At 42.5% G+C, this 21,940-nt stretch overlaps 1 protein-coding gene across 3 annotated transcripts in view; it reads right to left on the minus strand.

Annotated features, from left to right (window-relative positions):
- Positions 1 to 21,720, minus strand: part of NFATC3 (nuclear factor of activated T cells 3) — a 140,068-nt gene extending 118,348 nt beyond the window's left edge. Inside the window, exon 1 of one of the 3 annotated variants that reach the window (XM_073307568.2) lies at positions 21,350 to 21,720. In XM_073307568.2, coding sequence (XP_073163669.1) covers positions 21,350 to 21,449 — 100 coding nt within the window. In that variant the 5' untranslated portion in view covers positions 21,450 to 21,720. The remainder of the gene's footprint in view (positions 1 to 21,349) is intronic. The other 2 variants (XM_073307566.2, XM_073307567.2) reach the window with 2 other exon arrangements.
- Between the last annotated feature and the right edge of the window lie 220 nt (positions 21,721 to 21,940).

Raw genomic sequence — 21,940 nt, forward strand, 5'->3', positions numbered from 1 at the left:
GAATATTTCTATGAATACATAGACTTTAGTAGCTATTCAAGCATTTAATTTTTTTGTAGCAATTAGTGTTACAGTACCAGAAATGCCAAGTCTTGTGAATTAGAAAATTGCATCTCTCATGATTAAATAAAATTATTAAACCTGACTCATGATCTCGGACACTCAAATGTCAAGATTCCCCCCACAAGACATGGCAAAAAAAAAAAAAATTCCTGACATTTGAGAGTTCTATCCCAAGATCATGAGTCAGGTTTAATCATTTATTTAGAAATCGCTGTCAACTTGTCTCAGGTGACAGGGGCTGACATAACGAGCCTCTCCTTGCAGGGCTCCCACAGTCAGCCCCAGGCAGCCAGGGTTTCCCTACCAGCCTGGGAAGTGGGAGAGGCCATCCCCCACAGGCCTGGGGAGGGTGAAAAACCCTAAGAGGAGCAGCGGTGACGCTGTGAGAGCTGAACTATGGGCTGCAGGAGGGCTGAAGTGAGGAAGGTGAGGGCTGTATTGATGATGGTGCTGAGCAGATGGGGTGAGTGCTGGGAGGTGAACTGAGAGCAGCTGGGAGTTGTTTGCGGCTGGGGGACTGAACTGAGGGGCAGATTAAATGAGAGAGGTTGTGTGGGGCAGAACTGATGGGAGACAGGATTAATTGCTGGGCAGGAGATGGGCAGATGTGGAGGTGAGTGCTCCTGCACCAGAAGCCAAAAAAATTACCTCATCCAATACATGTGGGATAGTGGGTAACATTAATGGTCACATGGATACACCCTGGGGATGGGAAGGGGGAGTTCAAAATTCAAGAGACAGACCTACAAAACACAATATAATCTTAGATAGATATCTCATGGGGGGGGGAGGCAACTCATGATTTTTGATCCCCTGAAGTTAGCAATACTGTAGTACTGTATATTGGAAACTGAAAAATTAAACAGGCTTTAATTATCTAGTAGTTGTTAAGCTTTGTATAGGGCTTTATGCAAGTTTTAACAGAGTAAATTTCAGGATAGGTGGGACGAAAAAATACAAAAAACTGTCTGGATCCTTCACCTGTTCATTTCGAGACTTGACATTTGTTTGGTTTTTAAGAAAAAATGAACTTTTTTCTGGTGTTGGCAGACTCCTCTGAAACATTTATTGGTCGTGAATGTTGAAAATGTATGGTTAATCTCCTTGGATTTTCTAGTTATCTTTCTTACTTTTTAAAAAAGCACCAAGTTGAAAATTGGGTAGGTCCATTCAAAAGGGAAACCAAGCTCAGACAGATGAGGCCTAAATCAGTGGTTCTCTCCCGCGGGCGTCAGCAAGCCAAGAGTGGCATGTGCACAGGCAAATGAAGTAACTTCGGATAAGGAAGCAGTAGATGGACACTACTTTTATCAGGGTGGATTTGATTTAAATCACTAGTCAGGAAGACTCGATTTAATCATGATTTTCTACATAAAAGCACATTCTTGTTAGTTGTTATAACCTTAATAGATATTCTTCACAACTTGGAGATAGATGTAGGTTTCATTTTTAGAAGGTATACACTATACATTTTTAAAGAGTGATTTTGAAAACTTTTCAGATTAGTTTTACAGCTATATCAGAAAACGAAATAACCAAACAATCATTCATTTACCAGAGGAAATGGAAGCAGTATTTATGAAGTCATTGGGACATGAACTATCTCCAATTCAACATCATTAGTATTTGGAGGATTTTCTTTCCATGCTGTATTAGGAAGAGACCACCACCTGACAGACATTTAAATTGTTTTATTTAACTAAACCAACAATGTTAAGTATTTTGGATTTTTTTCTTCAACAGTAAACATAATTTTTTTTAAAAGAACAAGTATATGTCCCTTGCTTCTCACATTTATCTCCAGACTTCTTTTCCTTGTCCAGATGTATTCCACCCCCAACAATCTTCTATTCATTGAACTTTTTGAAACTTTGCACTTCTAGAGAGAGATAAGGGATTGGCTCTGTGTACACAAATTTGCAGAGGGACAATAGGGTTGAGGTCTTATTTCCCACCTCTATATATTATTTATATATTTTAAAACATTTTAGCTGTTAACAAGCATGTTACCTCTGGAGAAACAAATCCACAGTTTGATAACTGCAAAACTAAGCATCTCTGATGGTATCTTCTTGACTGAGCACCGAGTCCCACTGGGTAGATAGGAAGATTAACCTAAATAATCTATACAGAAGCCTGTGGAACCCCATAAGATTGGGGCCCTAATCCATGAACTATTGGAACTCATTTACAAAACTTTTCTTAAACGTTACACGTATATATTGTCTCATACTATAGAATTAGAATTTATAATCCCTATTCCATGATGAGATATCTTTAGATAAGCTTTTTCCTAAAATTAAAAAAAAAATCTTTATCAAAAAAATCCACTTTAAATAAAAAAATCCAATTTTGATTTTTTTAAATCTTTGATTTTTATCTACATAATGAAAGCTATCATCACATACAATCTAGAAAATGAGCTCTTAAAGTTTACTGCCCAAAAGGAGAGTTTTTCTTATCCCTTTCCACACGTCCCTCACCAATCCTTTAAGTCTCCCACAACCTCAACTGCCCTTTCACACCTCTGGTCCCCTCTATTCACTCTAAATCTGACACCCCACCCTTCCCCCACAAATTTTGGGCAAAGGAGCACAGTTTCCTGGCATTCTACAATGTTTCTCTCTCCCTGCTGTCCTCCACAAGTTTATTTCCCCCTCTTAGGTCCATGACCAGTTTAGGCTCCTTTTCCTGTATTCCCCCTTAGTCCAGGGTCAAATTAACCTTTTGTGGGCCTGGTGTCAAATATGTTTGTGGGCCCCCGTGGAGGCAATGGAGCATGGCACAGTAGGGTGACCAGATGTCCCGATTTTATGGGGACAGTCCTGATCTTTGGGTCTTTCTTATATAGGCTTCTATTACCCCCACCCCGATTTTTCACACTTGCTGTTCTGTTACCCTATGGCGCGAGGGGCCAGCCAGAGGCAATGGGGCATGACATGGCAGGGGCAGCCCTGCTCCACCCAATGAGAGGGCACTATTTACAAACCGGCAGTTGCCCGACGCACAGTGGCCTGCCCAGCCCTGTGCTGCTAGGATGCCCCTTCCCCTTGGGGGAGGCCCATGCCACACCACACAGCCCCCTCCACCCCTCCCCCAACAACCCCCCCAACTCCCTATGGCCAGAGGCCCCCCAGACCCACTATGCCCAGTAACCCCCCAGACCCACCCACAAATCCACAGCACCCTGCACACCACAACTGCCCAGCACTCCCCCCACCCCCAGAACCCCCACTCCTAGTACCCCAACACACACACAGATCCTCCCGGCCCCTTCACAGCCCAGCACCCCCCCATATACCCCACAGACCCACTCCCCCAAGCCCTGCCTTCCGGCTGCACTCACCAGCCCTGCTGGGAGGTGACTGTCTGCTGGGACGAGCCGGCTGCGCAGCCAGGGCTGGTCATCGCTCCGTCCCTTCGGGAGTGGCGCGATCAGCCAGGCCAGGACCCGCTCCGGCCAGGGTCCCTCAAGATACACTTGCCAAGAGGGGCCCAGCCAAACCCTCCACACTGTTCCCCACCCCCACACACACCCCTGGCTGAGACTAGCCAGGCTTCTGCACCAGTCCCAGTGGTTCAGCTCCAAGAAAACAGGTGGGGGTCCCACAGGTGGTGGGAAGCAGAGACTGCCCAGAGCCGGAGGTGCACTGGGGTCTGGCCAGGGGTCTGAGAGGAGCAGGGGGTGGGGCCAGGGAGCAGAAAGAAGCCCTCAGCCAGCCAGCGGGCAGGTTGATAGGAACAAGTGGTGGGTGGGGGGAGCCAGCAGGGTCTCAGGGTGCGGTGGAAGCAGAGCAGGCCGGAGCCCCTTCTGAGCATGGGCCCTGCTCCATGGAGCTACTGGAACCATTGTAAACCCGGCACTGCCTTAGTCTGCCTCCCCATCCATATCTGCCTTCCGTGTATGATTCAGCCCCAATAGCTGCTGAAAAGCATGGGGTCAGAAGCAGGTTAAATTGAAAAGGCTGTGCTACCAAACCTGCCTATTATAAGGTTGCCTGGCACGACCCATTAAGACCTGGCTTTCAGCAGCTTAGAACTACCAAACTAACCATTTGGGATGAAGTTTTCTATGAGTTTCTGCCTCAGGGTGATTTTTTTTTTTTTTTAAAGTTTCAGACAAAGTAATTCCACTATTTGCGAAAACAAGGCTAAGGAAAATGTTTTTCAATGTTAAAACAAAATTCTAGGAACATAAGAACATCAGATTACTGGATTACCAACAATGTTCCCTCTAATTTTTTCCATCCATGTGTGGGATGAATTTTGTTATGTGCACCAAATTATCAAAGCAATGTGCAGATGTGCGCCACCAGTAGAAACAAAAAACCTAGATAATATATATTTTTAAAATATAGGGATAATTACTTCTGCCACGACAGGTTAGGCATTTTAGAACTCACGACTCAAAGAATTAAATTTAAGTGTAAGAGATATATAAAAATTATGAAAGGCATAGACCTGTCAAAAAACTCAAATAACAGCACTTTGAAAGAAAAGAATATATGTACATAGAATCATAGAATATCAAAGTTGGAAGGGACCTCAGGAGGTCATCTAGTCCAACCCCCAACTAAATCATCCCCGCCAGGAAGTATACATTGCAGGAAGTATCAAGTAGTAACAACAACTATGTGTTGAGAGGTGACAGTGACACAGAGTGAGAAATGACACTATGTGAAAGAGACAGACAGACCGACACACGTGTTGCCCCTTTACGTACATTGCCCCTTTAAGTAGACTGGCACTCAAAGCAGATACAGCAGCAGACACCAGCAAGCTCCCTCCCTCCCACTCCTAAGCTCTGCCATGGTCACCACCCCTGCCCTGCAGAGATGTGGTACTGGGGTGAGGGAGCCAGGGGGCACCCTGATATCAGTGCTCCTTCCCCTCCTGCTCTGCATAACAAGCAGGAGGCTCATGGGAGCAACTCCCAGGCAGAGGGCTGGAGCAGCATGGTAGTGGAGGGAGGGACACCTGAAGTGCCCGGCACTTGATAGCTAAATTGCCTCTAAGCTGTGTGGCTCCCCAGCTGCCTATTAAGCGCTGGGCTGCAGAATCTAGAGATGCCTTTCCCCAAGCCCCCGGACCTGCTTCGGCACCACTCTCCAGCCCAGCCCTGCTGTGGCCGGGGGAGAAGCGCTCCACTCCCGGCCTGGCCCAGCCCAGCCCAGCCCCAGACTTGCCCAGGTGCTGCTGTGGGGAGAGAGAGTGGGGGGCAGAGAGAGAGCTGGGGGGAGAAGGAGTCCTCTTTCCCCACTGTAGGCCCAGGTAACCCCACTGCATCCCAAATCCCTAGCCCCACCCCAGAGCCTGCACCCCCAGCCACAGCCTTCACCTCCCCCTAACCTTCTGCCCCAGTCAGAGCCCTCCCCTCCCCCTCCACAGTCCCCCAACCCTCTGCCCAAGCCCTGAGCCCCCTCCCACAATCCAAACCCCTCAGCCTACCCTGCCACATGAATTTTGTTACACTTCCATATTAGTGCACATAAAATTCGTTCCGCACATGGGTGGGAAAAATTAGAGTGAACACAGCTTGATAGCCTGCTGAGCATCCACGCAGCTTAGAGAAAACTTAAGTTACCAATGGTCCATCTAGCCCAGTATTCTGTCTTTGATAGTGGCCACTATCAGAGCTTCATGGGAAGTCTGTACAGAACAGAGCAGTTGGAGTGATGCACCCTTGTCTTCCCTTCCTGGCTTCTAGCAGTCAGCGGTTTAGGGTCGCCTCTAGCATAGAGTTGCACCCCTGACTATCTCTGCCTATAGTCATTGATTAGCCAGCCTATCCTCCATCAACTTATCTACTTCTGTTTTGAACTCTGTTATACTTTTGGTCATCATAACATCCCATGGCAATGAGTTCCACAGGTTAACTGAGCATTATAAGGGAAAAAAAAGAGTACTCCTTGTTTGTAGTAAACCTACTGCCTATTAATTTCATTGGGTGAACCCTAGCTTTTGTATTGTGGAAAAGGGGTAAACAACACTTCTCTATTCACTTTTTTCTACACCATTCAGGATTTTACAGACCTCCATCATATTCCCCCTTGGTAGTCTCTTCTCTTAGCTGAACAGCCCTAATCTTTTTAAGTCTTTCCTCCTATGGAAGCTGTTCCTTACTCCTGATCATCTTTATTGCCCTTCTCTGAACTTTTTCTAGCTTCACTATATCATCATTTTTGAAGAGGAGGCAACCAGAACAAAATATTCAAGGTGTGTGCACGCCATGGATTTATATATGCTATTTATTAGGGCTGTTGATTAATCGCAGTGAACTCACGTGATTAACTCAAAAAAATTAACGGCGATTCATCACATATTAATTGCATTGTTAAACAGAATACCAATTGCAAATTAATAAATATTGGTTGTTTTCCTACATTTTCAAATATATTGATTTCAATTACAACACAGAATACAAAGTGTACACTGCTCACTTTATATTTGATTAAAATATTTGCGTTGTAAAAATGAAAACAGTATTTTTCAATTCACCTCATACTAGTACAGCAGTGAAAACTGTTGTAAAAGTGCAACTTACAAATGTTGGGTTTTTTGGTTACATAACTGCACTCAAAAACAATGCAGAACTTTTAGCACCTACAAGTCCACTCAGTCCTCTTTCTTCTTCAACCAATCGTTAAGACAAACAAGTTTGTTTACATTTATGAGAAATAATGCTCCCTGCTTCTTATTTACAATGTCACCAGAAAGCGAGAACAGGCATTTGCATGGGACTTTTGTAGCCAGCATTGCAAGGTATCTACATGCTAGATATGCTAAACATTCATATGCCCCTTCCTGCTTTGGCCACCATTCCAGAGGACATGCTTCCATGCTCATGACACTTGTTAAAAAAAATAATGCATTAATTATATTTGTTACTGAACTCCTTGGGGGAGAATTGTGTGTCTCCGGCTCTATCTGACCTGCATTCTGCCATATATTTCACATTACAGCAGTCTCGGATGATGACCCAGCACATTGTTCATTTTAAGAACACTTTCACTGCAGATCTGACAAAAACACAAAGGTACCAATGTGAGATTTCTAAAGATAGCTACAGCACTCGACCCAAGGTTTAAGAATCAGAAGAGGGATGAGGTGTGGAGCACGCTTTCAGAAGTCTTAATAGAGCAACACTCCGATGCGAAAACTACAGAACCTGAACCACCAAAACAGAAAACCAACCTTCTGCTGGTGGCATCTGACTCAGGTAAAGAAAATGAACATGCGTCAGTCCACACTGCTCTGGATTGCTATCGAGCAGAACCTGTCATCAGCATGGATGCACGTCCTCTGGAATGGTGGTTGAAGCAGAAAGTGCATTTAGTGCATTTGGCATGTAAATATCTTGCAACACTAGCTACAACAGTGCCATGAAAACACTTTCTTTCTTTCTTACTTTCAGGTGAGATTGTGAACAAGAAGCGGACAGCATTGTCTCCTGCATATGTAAACAAACTTGTTTGGCTGAGCAATTGGCTGAACAAGAAATAGGACTGAGTGGACCTGTAGGCGCTAAAGTTTTACATTTTTCTCTTATGACTATTTAGTTTCCTTAAGAGCCTTTGGTGATGGACCTTGTCAAAGGCTTTCTGAAAACGCAAGTAAACTATCTCGACTGGATCACCCCTATCCACATGCTTGTTAACACCCTCAAAGAACTCAAATAGATTGGTAAAGTATACAAGGTATACTTCCCTTTACAAAAGCCATTAACTAGACTCTTCCCCACAAATCATGTTTGCCTACTTGTCTGATAATTCTTTACTATAGTTTCTACCAAGTTGTCAGGTACTAAAGTTAGGCACACTGGCCTGTAATTGCCAGGATCACCTTTTTTTAAAAAATTGGCATTACATTAACTGGGACAGCCTTGTTTCAGTGATCGGTTCCATACTAGTTAGTAGCTTCGCAATTTCATATTTGAGTTCTTTCAGAACACGTGTGAATATCATCTGGTCCTAGTAAGCTATAGCAACCTAATGCTTTGGAGGATAAACTTGAAATTTGGCAGGGGTTAGTCTCTGTGTTAGGGATGTGCGTTTTAACTTCCCAAGCAAAATTTGGACAGATTTTCATAAGTTATAACCCTTGGAAAAACTACAGTTTGCACATGCTCAGTAAAGACTTGCTTGAATTTAACAGCTAAAATCTCCAAAGATGCAGTTCTCTGAGCACATTCAAGCCTATCATACCTCCTACTGTTGACCAGACTACACATATAATAAACCTCACAAAGCAAATGAGCAAGCTGCCTCCCCTCACAGTCCCCACCTCTGACAGAACTAAAACGTGCCATCCCCAGAGCGAGCACACTCCCTCTAAACCCAGGGCTCTCTCTGTAATGTCTGCTCCCAACTGCTCAGGACCAAGCACTGGAAAAGAAAGCCTGTCAATAACTGTACTGGCACACCAGCAGCATGGAGAAGGAAGCCATCTGGTTCAAATACAGTGGTAACTGGGCTGACAACTTTACCCTTACTGTGATTTCAACGGTGAAGTATGTAAAAGTTCAAAAAAGTCACAATAACCTATGCTGATGGTAAAAGGTACCAAAAAGTAGACAGACTGAATTAGTCCCTACTGATATGGGTCAAGGACTAAAATCATGCTTGATAAAAAACAGAATATGTGGAACTGGAAATTAATGAACCAAAACTCCTGTGTCAGATATTCAGTCTAATTGGTGGACAAAGGAATAAGGGGATAGGCTATTCTTCCCAATCCTCCCTTTTTTGGGGTGCTAGAAGGAAGACTTTGTGGGAAAAGTAAGGAAAACCAGTTGGAGGCTACTGAATTAAGTTTCACCATCATAACTACCATTCCCACCATCTCCTGGACCCTGGGCCTTCGCCATCCTGATCCTGAGAGATGTCCTCACTGTACTGAATTAACTAGAGGGGTACTCAGAAGACATCACCACCCCTAAGAGATGCAGCTCAATCCTAAACACCATCTGCGATAAAACAGGATCAGACTTTAAAAGTAGCAACAGCTCCAGCCTATCTCAACTAATCTTTTCTCTTTTCCCCAAAACAGTTACCATTTAAGTGACTGTCAAATGAGTCCTCCTAAAACTCTCTCCAGTTAAAGGGAAAGGGAACAAGAAATGCTGTTAAAATGAAAGCCTTAATACTTTATATTCCAAATGCTTTAACTGTTTTTCCTTCTTTTCTGTATCTTTAATACTAAATAGCTTAAATTAAAATTGACTCAGGTCCTTCTTTCTGATCCAGCAAGCAGATAGGACCTCTGGTTCCAGGGACTCCGCCCCCAATCTTCAGAGAAGGATTGGAAGGACCTAGCCTATTTTAGGCCCTATAAGGCTGTGTCCTTATTCTGAACTGAAGCTATGATCAATTTGGGACCACAGGAAAAAAGTAAAGCAAGCCTACAGAGACAGTGACTTTGCTAGGGAGTTCACAGTACTGTAAAGGCAGGGAGCTGTGTAGGCTGGAAATACCCTGGTGAGAAGACAGACACAGGTCTCCTTCCACCCAAGACAAGTGAAAAACGGAAAAATAAGTATGGGCACTGCCAATGTGTGCACTCTGGGCAATTCCTGGATCAAGAGGTTACAGAATGTATAAGAGCAAGGAGTACACCATACAATGGAGATTGCTGACTACAGACTGATTTGGCTTGGTAGGCAATTTTTAGGACATATGTTCAACAGCCTAAATGACTTCTCACACCTACCAACAACATAAGAACTTAAGAATGGCTATACTGGGTCAGACCAAAGGTCCATCAAGCCCAGTATCCTGTCCTCTGACAGTGGCCAATGGCAGGTGCCCCAAAGGGAATGAACAGACAGGTTATCACCAAGTGATCCATGCCCTGTCACCCAATCCCAGCTTCTGGCAAACAGAGGCCAAGGACACCATTCCTGCCCACCCTGGCTAATAGCCACTGTGGGCGGGAATGGTGTCCCTAGCCTCTGTTTTTCCTATAGCCATAGTTTTTCCTAACTAGGAAACTAAATGGCAAAAAACCCAAAAACACAAAAAATACCACCACTACATTAACACAGAGTTATGGTGGAGCAAAACCTCAAACTTCTGAAAACAAGGAAAGCCACAGTTAAGGTTTCTCATACAACCATAACTCTGCCCTCTTTCAGCAATGCCCAAAAACATCCTGACAAAACACATACCTTTACTCTGCCAACTCCACAGCTGCTGAAAGGTACAAGCTTTTCACCTCCTTTCACAACTCACTCATTCTGACCCACAAGATTCCATATTACACTATTAAACGACAAAAAGGGGGGTGAGAGATGGGCGTCTCGTGGAGCTTGCAGTAGCCAATATGAATTATTTGCATGAACTTCAAGTGGAGTCAGCACGGCCCTGAGTCTCAGGATGTTAGGAAGACCTGGACACAGGTAGCTAGCCTGAGTGTCCAGTAGTGCCACAGTATCCACACTTCTATTTTTAGCATGCTAGTTCAGCTTGAGCTACTGTGAATCTGTCTGTCTATACTGGGAATTACATCTCCCAGCTGCAACAGACATATCATGCAGAGTTTTTACTTGGGTTGCTAGCCTATGCTGAAGCCCATGCCACATTGTCTACACTGTTACTGTTATACCTACTAGCGAAATTAAAGCTAGAATGCGTATAAGCTACCTGCACTACAATCACACCTTCACGAACAAGCGTAGGCATATGACCTTAAGCAAGTTTTTAAAATCTCTGCCTCCATTCCTGATCTGTTTAAAAAACAGGGTGGGGCGACACTTTTCTGAGCTTGCAGATCTGTTGTGATAATAATCCAATAATGTTGGTAACAGAACAGGTGTAGTTCCCTACACACGGAGAGCAAGGTTTGAAGAGCCAAAGTAGGGGTTGTGTGTTCCCTATCCTCTGAAGCCCACCTCACTGCTCAGTAGATGGTAGGAGCAAAAGATGCACATTTACAAAGATCCTTCAGCTATTTCCCCATCTCTAAGAACAGAGCAGCAGCAACAGTGCAACATGGGAGAGGAGCAAGAGGATATGTTTCCACAACCCTCAACTGCTCCCAGTCCAACTAATTGAACAGGGCACAAGACAAAAGGATTTAAATGAAGGAGAAAATTACACCACCAATCCAAATTGTTAAACTGATTATTTAATATTACTGGTTTTGGTCAACATATTTTATAGTAATACTGTTCTAGTTTTCCTTCAGTGTTTGACAAAATAAAAAACACTTGTTTATTTTGAGGACCTGAAGTGAACTAAGACCTAGTATTGATGCTTTGAGTTCTGCAGCTGCTAAGCACCAATAAAAAAATTAAACAAGATCATAACTTCACTGTGTTAATCAACTGGCATAGTGAGCAAGACAGCTAGAAACAGGAATCAGACACAGCAGTAGTGCAGAATACATAGGGACTGAGGGAGGCAAGCAAGCCTGGAGGAAAGTTTTCCTTTGCAGTATGTTCCCTGCATTAAGAGCTTGCACAGCAAACTGACTGGTCATTCAGTTTCCTCCATATCAATCTATGAGAATGCTACAAAAGGAAGCCAACGAGGACTAGCATAATCCACCTCTGCATCAAGCTCTTACGCCGAAAGCGAACCCACAAACCTTATCCCATTGAAGAACTCGGATTACAGGGTCTGTGTCTATCACTGGAGGTCCACAAGGTATTTACTATAAAGTTACAACACTGATTTATAGAAAATCTAGGTTTCAAAATATTTTAGCTAATATTTGCTACTCTGAAGCCTGTACAGATAGCTTAAGGTACCTTCACTTGTAAAGCCAGGAATACAATAGCTTACTTTAGTGTTAAGTACATTCTCTAAAATATGATCATGTGGCAATATATAGCTTTTCTTAGCACTTGTTTAGAATGACCTGCATACACTCAAGCGGCAAAGTCACAAGTGAGGAATACAGTCACCCCAAATGAACGTTAAAATCACACAATCATGCTATCACTTCATCTTCCAAAGTCCTCAGTCCTCTATATCAAGCAGACTGATAGAAGCCCTTGCCCTTAAGATGTTTATACAAGATCCCTGTAATATACTAGTTAATTACAGGCAGCAAATAGATTCTAGTATTTCTAAATCCCAAAAGCACTCAAACATTTTGTTCGGAAGTGTTATTGATAGTGGCTGAAATATATGAAATCTCATTTTATTGTTAATTCAGAACAATTACAATTGCTATCTTTAGTACCTTTATGCCACAAGAGAATCCAAAATCCAAATGCTATACAAAATACAGATAATCATCAACTATCTGTGATCTCATTAAAAAATAGCTTCCAAAATAGCACACTAATTTTTTGTACTAGAAAAAAAAAAGTGCTCCCCCTTCTAGCTTTCAAAAGAACAAGAATTTATGCTCAGACATTATCCACACAGACTTCAATTTTCCTCTTAACAAAAAAGTCAAAGAATGTAAGTGACCTCATACCAGAAAGCTGTATAACAACATTACTCTAAAATAATTCTTAAAGAGAAATGTAGGCATCCTCTTAAAGAGAAAGATAAGTATTCTGGTCAAAGCATAGATTACCAGAGTTTGAGTAAGTGTGTTACATCCCACTATCCTCAAGTATAGTATTTTCCTAAGATCCAGGTAATCATAAGGCTCAGAGAGAGTTTAAGTACATTTTGTGAGCCTGTACATCACACAAAACCACCATATTAACAGGAACCAATAACATCCATTCAGTCCATAGGCTGTTTCCACATCAGGAAATGAAGAACTGTCCTAATTTTTTAAAAACAATCTTTTACAAAGCCATGAGTTACGTATTAATCAGTCCAAATGTGAAGGTCTGCAGTATGATAACATACTAAACTTTTGGGGGGCTAAAAATCAGAAGTCACATAAGAGCAACATCTTATAACGCGTTCCACAAAAAAAATTAAGATATGGTATACAAGTTTACCTTTAATTTAATTTGTTTTAGACTATTCCTTCTTACCAGGAAACAAACTCTTGCCAGAATGAGATCTAAATTAAATTCTCAAACCAATATAAGCATCAATACTGAATTTTTACAAATAGGAAACAAACCCAATTTTTTTTTTAGCAAACATCAAGAATATGTTTCCCTTATATGCGGATGTGCACAAAGCATATTAAAATTGTGGATATTTTGTGTTCTCTCTCACACACACCCCAATTTTGGGCAGCAGGCTTTGAAACCTGTTCAGATTTGAGGTTACTTTTCAATCAGTGCCACTGAGATACTTAATGGAATCAACCTTGTATGTGATTACATTCCAGCTGTTCTGTTTTCAATTAATGAAGTGTACAGCCTATAACACAGTCTGCAAATCTACTTGCTGTTCTCTGCAGTTTTCCAAATTCAGTCAGACCCTGGTCAAGTAACTTTAGAGAGTCCAACTGCTGAGAAAAGTGTCACAATACAATATTGCATACAAATAGTATACAGTACATATAAACAGACAGCTGTGTTCAAGTTGGAATAAAGTGCTGGCTTGTTAAAAGCTTGCTCCTGCTTGTGATTTTACTAAGCTTTACTGATCATTTCACTCATCTTAAATTCCAATGTCATTTGAACTTCACGTGGCATGCCTGGGCAAATGCAATGACTTGGATGTTGTTTTAAAGACTGGGCTTACTGCCAAGTCTCCTCTGTCTCTACTCCCTTGACCCACCAAAGCAGCTTTAGACAACACCTTCTTTATTTACATTAGCGAACAGCAGTTTGACTGCTTACATCCCAGCAATATCAAGTGAGGTCCAATCTACCCATACAACTCACTTCTTTAAAAGCAACACTGCTAATTTGCCCATCCACTCCTTCAGTATGATCTAAATCTTGGTTTGTGACTACCATGTAGCTGTAGAGAACAAAAAAGGAAAGGAATACAAGGTTCAAGGCTGAATCCACATTATCTCAGTTTTAAGCGCAGATTTTTTCTTTGAGAGCGCAATCCTCCAGTGAAGACTTCTGAAGAGCAGAAATGAACCATTCTATATACACTCACACACAAAAAAGGAGCCCTGCTACACACAAAAAAGGAGCCCTGCTACACACAAAAAAGGAGCCCTGCTGAATTTATAAACAGTGTGATCTGAACAAAAAAGTACCAGTCCACAAGTTGTTAAATTAAAATGCAGTTTCAACCTGAAGTCTTTCAGCAACAAATGTCTATGTAAGCTATTGGTCTCAGACTACACAAGCTTTTTTGAAAGTGACAAAACTACCAAACTTCCTTTAGCCAAAACACCATTACAGCTCCCAACACAAGTGTGAAAATCTGTCAGCTTTCCTTGATAATTCAATCTTTTTGATTTTCCTGAAATTTTTGGATAAAAATGTTGTACTGTTACCAATAAAGGATGATGGATAATAAGTTACCCTAGCACACATTTTATTTTTGCTCTCCCTCAGACCAACTAGTCCTGAATCAATACCTCTGTAGTACAGTTTGAAGTGGCAACATGTTTGCCACAGACCCACAATGTTTTCAATCATATATATGATACACAGCTGTTCTGTTCCCCACCTCCCCTCAGTAAATACCATAAGCACAGACTACGATTGGTCTCTCTTTAGCTGTTTTAGGGAAGGAAGGGCAGAGAGTGCTCTTTCAAAATGTACTACCTTCCCATCACATGCTTGCAAGTTCAGCAGACAAACTAGTTTTCACTATATGCTAACAGCACTCTGCTCCGAAACCTGAATACAAACTGTTACAGCACATCTGGTTTAAAAAAAAAAAAAATCAAGGCATAGTGGAGCAAAGCAGCAACAGCACAACTAAAAGCTAACAGCAGCAACTAAGAAATGGATGGTGGACGAAAACGACAATGGGTCTAGAGAGAACTGCAACAGGAATGGGGAAAAAAATGAGAAAGGGTGAAAAACATCTCTACAGAGAATAAGAGATGGATAAAATACTTAGAGTGTAAGAATGTCAATAAAATTTCAAATAATTTTGGTGTGAGTAGCAAGCAATTCATTAGTTACAATACTATTCTTTTGTTTTAGACCGCTAAATTGTGTGTTAAATCCCAAGAAATCTGTAAGCTTTCTGTCCATTTAAAATGCATGAATGTCTAACTATATAACATCTAGTGTTTTTGCAAATACCATACCTACTATAAAACAGTAATCTTGAGAGTAAACCTGTGTAATGGCATTTTCAAAGGCACTCATTTTGACAAAAGTCTAACTAAAATTATCTAATCTTTACTAGGATTGTAGTAAAGATGGAGATAAAAACCATTATAAAGAGTTTGTGATCCCCCCCTGCCCCTGATGTCAACCCATAATCAGTAGATTGCATTATGCTACTATACCGCAAAACACAATGGAAGTTAAAACACTGTACCTATCAAATTTCTATGAGATCACAAAGTATCAGAGCACAATGCAGACGACAATATTTTTAGCGGCACCATCAATAGCAAATTGCTTATGAGTGGCTGACAGACAACTGGCAGAGTTGATCTGCAAAACATTAAAAGTCACAAGCTGCACAAACACGTTTTTAACTTAAGTTGACCTCCACAATACATAAAAACAATATACCCAATTAGCAACAAGTTTGGTTATTGCAGGGCCTGACCCTGCAAGATACTGAGCACCTCCTAGGAAGTCCTGCATGCACTCAATTCCCACTGACTACAATGAGAACTGAAGGATCTCAACAATTTGCAGGACTGGTTTCTTTGTAGGGAAGATAATTAGTTTATAAATAGGTGTATTTTTAACACTTTATATATAGGCTCTCTTATTGTCCAACTCAGGTAACATGGTATGCCTCATCTTAGGTACCATCTTTTAACTTTCTATGTACACCATATACTGTCTTGCTTAAAATGTACATTAATTTGTAAATGAAATTTCCGCATATACTGACATGCAGTGCCTCTTCATTTACATCATTCAACAGCGAACATCGTCAAGTGTCAACTATTACACACAAAGTTTGAACAGTCAAGCTTAATCTTTTCTAAGAAAACACAAATTTGGGATCACCAAGTTCAGTTTTAACACATTAGTCCCTCAAGTTAAGTTTTCTCAAAGTACAAATTACAAAGTAACATTTGGCAGAACTAAATAATAAAAGTGAAAATCTACTGGATTGTGAGGGAGTGTTAATTACAATTTCAACACTAGTTTAAAAGTTAAGATGCCATATGCAACTCTTAAAGTCATCATAAATGGCTGCCACTATTGAACTGTTTTAGTTTTATAAAATTCTGTGTCTTAATATATTTTGAGGTCAGCCTAAAATTTTATAGTAGAACAACACTGATCAACAGTGCTGCAAGTCAAAGAGAAACTGAAACCTTTATTAGCTAGAATTCCAAGTATCTGTTTTGGCTTTTACACATTCCAAAAATGAAGAATATTTCTGTCTTCACTATGGCAAGAACAAGAATAGTGCACTATGCCAAGGAGAGGGGACAGAGGAGGCACCCAGAATTTGGCACTATCCCACAACCCCCCTTCTCATCTGACTAGTTTATTAATACGGGAAATCCCTTTTACTTTAATGGAACTAAGTTCTAACTAAGGTTGCAGTATTAGACTTTAGATTGGTGGATACTTCTAAACAATCTTTCAAATAGACCACCCTAACAGCAATTACTAGATTAACCAGTACAAGCACAACTACACTAGTCAAGGTGGTCACCATTCACGCAATCCAGCACAAAACTAAGCATTACACATGAATTTCAATGAACTACTGTGTAGTAATGACATGATAGGAGTGGAGAAAAGAGGGAAAGAAAAAAAATGCTGTTATGACTGATTTTAAATTCCTCTTTTTTTAAAACATGTGTCAGTGTACCCAGAGTCTTCAATTGGGATCCCTTGGATAGGAGTTCTTAAAGAATGTAATAAATTAAATACCCTGAAGAAATGGATGGCTTTTTATTTCTTTGAAAGTTAGACTATACATTTTAGAACTATGAATATACAGCCCATACCACAACAGTATTCCTGACTAGATAATTGGAAAAGTGATATTAAAGTTAGAAGTGTCAGTTTAGACTTATCTTCTATGTTATTACCAAAAAATGCTAACGTTGTGCATTTCTCCCACATGCCTAGTAGTTTTTCCCCCCACCATTTCCTTTAAAGAGGAGCACAGCACAAGGTAAGTGTTTAACAACCCTAAAAGCTTCCCATGGATTGGGAAAGATATATAGTTAGGTTTCAGCTTCTGTAACACTTAAATGAAATATGTTTCTAATATAATAGTTACAGCTATAGCCACTGTAACATGTCATGTGCATTTTTACAGTGTATAAAACCAGGGTGGATTTTTTTCAACTGATTTATTTAAAAATCAGATTTTGAATTATGGTATATTTTACTTTTTAAAAATAAACATGTTTAGAATGAAATCTGAATCTAATATAAATGTTAAGGCCTAAACTTGTTATAATCTCTTATAACATTTAAATGAAAAAATAAATAGGCTAAATTAATGAACCTCTATCAAAAACTGAGTTAAAGACTGTTTTTTCAAAGCCTTATAATGGTCCCTTATAATATAGGCTAACTACTTATGCTAAACAATCTGTTCCACCCTGAATTTTGCTGTGACACTCAGAGTACCTTTCCCAGACTTGAAGAGCTCTGTGTGGCTCAAAAAGCGTGTCTCTCTCACCAACAGAAGATGGTCCAATAAAAGATATTACCTCCCCTATGCTGTCTAACTTTTGAGGTCAGGCTTCATAAATATGGCATAATAAGTTATGTACTGTGTTAAGGTCTTGTTTAATAAAAATAAAATTTATATACTGTTTGTGTATTTAATTAAATTCCAGTTATTCTAATGCAGCTTGGCACAAATCATGAGCAAAAAGTTAATTATCTAATAAACAGCAATATATCTTTTACCATTTTCTAACATACTAAAATGTACAATTAATAAGAATCTGAAAAGCTATTTAATTGCTTAAATAAATGCATATAGTTACAGTGCACTCTCCCACGTCGCAAAAAGATGTACCAACGATAGTGTAAAGGCCCTATTTAGTTGTAAATCACCATGTGTTAATGGTTGTATGAGAATGCATCTTTCCTTAGCAAATAACTGAAATACAAATGGAAAGTTGATTATTTACATCAAGGCTTTCCACTTAGTGATTTAAATAATGTTTTAAATTGCCTTGATTTAGATCAGTCTACCCTGCATAAAATAGCAAACTGACAGGACATAAAATATCCTGTTACACAGCTGACCACAACAGAATAGAGACTTACAGCATTTATAACATTTGCCTCCAATTACTATAATATACTCAAACAGAAAAAACGAACTGCAGAGGATTGGCAGTTCTTACATAATAGTATTTGGAAGCAGGGACCTGTCCCAACCCCTCTGTCCCAGGACGATGTATTCAGGAGGCCCAGGCTAAGTTCCCTATAAGCTGTGTGACTGTGCAGCAGCAGCCTATTTAGCACTGCACAGGTGCTCCGGCAACCCGCCTGGCTGGGACCTGCCACAGCTAGGGGAGAGGCATCTCTCCCCTGGCCGCAACCTAGCCTGACCCCTACCCTGCTACAGCCAGGGGAGGGGCACCCCTCTCCTGCCCCAACTCAGCCCCAGACCTGCCGTGGCCAGGGTGGGAGCCTCTCTCCCCATCCCCAGCACAGGTGCTGCTGCAGGGAGGGAGAGCGGGGGGAGTCATCTCTCCCCACCATACCCCAGGAGCACCCTCCTGCCCCCCAAACCACTCATCCCTGGCCCCACCCCAGAGCCCACACCCCCAGCTGGCGCCCTCTTCCTCCCTCCATTCCCACACCCTCTGCACCAGCCCTGAGCCCCTCATCCCCAGCCAACCCTATGCCTCAGCCCCTCATCCCGAGCCCACACCCCCAGCCAGAGCCCTCACACCCCTGCACCCCAACCCTGAGCCCTCTCTCACATGCCAAACCCCTCGGTCCCACCCCCAACACATGAATTTTGTTATGTGCACCAATACGAAGATGATGTGTCACACATCACCTCCATATTGGTGCACATAACAAAATTCATTCTGCACATGTGTGGGAAAAATTAGAAGCAACACTGGTCCCAGGTTGCACCTGTGGACACCAGTCCTGATCACCTTAATGGATATGCAAATCTATGCAGCCACTGCCCTAAGCTCCTCCATATGAATTGGCTCATGTGATGAATAGACAAATATCTAGTTTACAGGATTGCTTAAAAAATGTTTTCAGCTAATACTGTTTTTGCAAACAAACGTTCTTGTAATGCAATAGTAAAACCGTTGATCCAGTACTTTCACTAAGTTGCATCATTAAAGTTAGTAATACCTCTACCAAATTTCTATTGAATTTTTGTCCAATTTGGTTTTTGTTCTATATTAATTTGAGACATGAAGCTTTATTCTCAGTTGCCAAATGCCTATGCAGAACATTTCAGTTTTAATTTTTTTATTCTCACTAGATAAACACTGTTCCATATCCTATTCACAATTGCTATAATTTTTCCTTTGTTTTCCATTTGAGTTATATGTACACTATTTATATAGCACCATAACATGCATGCTATTTGACTAACAAAAGCCAGGGACCCTGAAACAGCAGCAGTCTTGTGAGAATAAAAAAAACCTTCCATCTGAAATACTCTACCTAGGCAGCAGCATGACTTAGTAAAAGTACTCTTTTAAGGGTGCCGTGCATTTGGTCTTAGTGCCAGACTTCCTAATTTACTGAAAGTTAGGGAAGTGTTTAAAATCATACAACCTGAAATACATATGGTCGAATACATATTAAAATACAGATAAAGATTTTTAATCAATTTAATCTGATACCGTAAAGGTCTCTCTACTATACACATAGTGAGAGAGCAGAGTCGGAACATGGCTGCAGTATTTAGTAGACTAGACATAACCACATTTCAGCAGTGTCTTGAAACTAGGCTAAACAACAGGTCAATGTATTAACTCAGTTAACACGATTTGGGCCCTTCCACAATAAGGTCAGAGAACTAACTGTATTTTCACGGTGGCTCCCAACTTGCATATAGTTGTGCAAATGGGTCCTAATATGCTGCACATTCCTACACCACACTTATGAGTTATTTTTAATTTCTAGTATTTTTCAATAAGTAAGAGGTTTTGTATTTGTTATAGAGGTATAAGTATCTAGAATACTAGCTGAAACAAAACAGGATAAAAAACAGCATTACAGTGATGCAAGCACATCTAACAAGAAACAAATGCTTCTCATCTAAGTCATATCATTGAAAGTGAAAAACACACTAAACACTCAACAGGAGATATGTAAAAGCTGTATAAAGAAAATAAACCCAGAACTACTGGTAGCAAATGACACTTTAGTACATGTACTGCAACAAATTTAATATATTTTACATTGCTACACCAAATATATTCCCCACTTCATAGCGGACTACCTTCCAATATTTACTTGGTTTCTAATTTGTGAGGACCAGTTTGTTAGTGAAACTGAAATTTGGACCACTAAAAAAAAAAAAAAAAAAAAGTGGTGTGAAGATGCTAAAGAAAGCCTGGACTAATCCCAAAACACTGTGTAGTGGGATAGAATGCTGTTCAGTGGTACCAATAAATACATACCTAGACCACAATTTCTTTGTACTGTGTTGCTTCCTAATGCAAGCGCCTACCAGAAAAAGATTGCACATCCATGCACTTCAACCTAACTCAGTTTCTCACTTGGGAAGTTAGGCGCTGGGGGCGGGAGAAGCCCGTACTACATACACTACTTCCTAAACAAAACAGCGAGGTTCAAGGCACATACAGACTAGACTCCCTCCATTCCCCGCTGTTCTAGGCCAGTTTTTCTCAAGGTATTAGGGGAAGAGGCAAACGGCCCCTGAACGGCCCAAGTGCGAGCACGCTGCGGGCGAGGGTCCCCAGCGCTTCGTGGATTATTAAGGAGGCCTCGGAGCTCCCTGGGCAGCGGTGCCTGGGCCATCCCCGCGTCATGCCGCTGCAGCCGGGCTTCCTAGCCTGTGGCGGGGAAGCGATAGTGTCCGAATGGAGGCTTGCTGGCGCGCGAGTGCCGCTGGAAACCGGTTGAGCAGCACCCTAAGCGCGGCGCATTGCAGGGGGAGGGCTCACAGGGTTTCGTCACTCCTGCCCCACCAGGGCTCATCCCGACCCCCCGAGCAGGGCTGGAGGAGCCCGGCGGGAGCCCCCGCGCCACGGGGAGGAGCGTTCCCCACCCGAGTGCTCGCCGGCTCCCCCCAGCCCAGCCCAGCCCCTCGGAAAGCGGCAACCAGCCCCACTCCTCGCACGGTGGGAAGGCAGCCCCCGACAGCCGACCGCAGCGACGCACCTGCAGGCCCCAACGGCGGCCCCGGGCCCGGCTGCCCGTCCTCCCCGAAGATCAGCCTGAAGTCGAACTCGTCAGGGGCGCCGCAGTTTGCCGTAGTCATCGGTTTGGCCGGGGGTGTGAGGCGAGACCCAGTCCCCACCCGGGCCGCGCCGGGCTGCCGCTGGGCTGGGCTCCCCGCCGCGCCTCTCAGGGCCGCCTCATAACACGGGAGAGCGAGCACCGGCCGCCGCAGCTCCCGTCCCTGCTCCCTCACTCGGACTCCGTCTGTCACTCAGGGGGTGGGCAACCACTACGGGCCGAGGGAGGCCCCGCCCCTCCGCGGCTCCGCCCCCCCCCCGCCGCGCTCTCCCCGGGGCTCACGCGCTACCCGTGTTGGTCCCTCCCGCACCGACCCCGCCTCGCGCTCTGACGGCCCCTCAGCTGCGAGGACACTTCACCCAATCGCGCCGTCCTTCTCCGTCCCCTTCCCTCGTGCGCTGACCACGCCCCCCCCTTCCCTGATGCTTTGGTACTGGCAGCTTCTCCACACGCCCTAACTCCACCCCTTCTCCGTGTGCCTGCTCCGCTCCCCCTCGCCCGCTACCGTTTCCC

Source organism: Lepidochelys kempii, chromosome 12, assembly GCF_965140285.1.
Source record: "Lepidochelys kempii isolate rLepKem1 chromosome 12, rLepKem1.hap1, whole genome shotgun sequence".
Taxonomy (NCBI): domain Eukaryota; kingdom Metazoa; phylum Chordata; order Testudines; family Cheloniidae; genus Lepidochelys; species Lepidochelys kempii.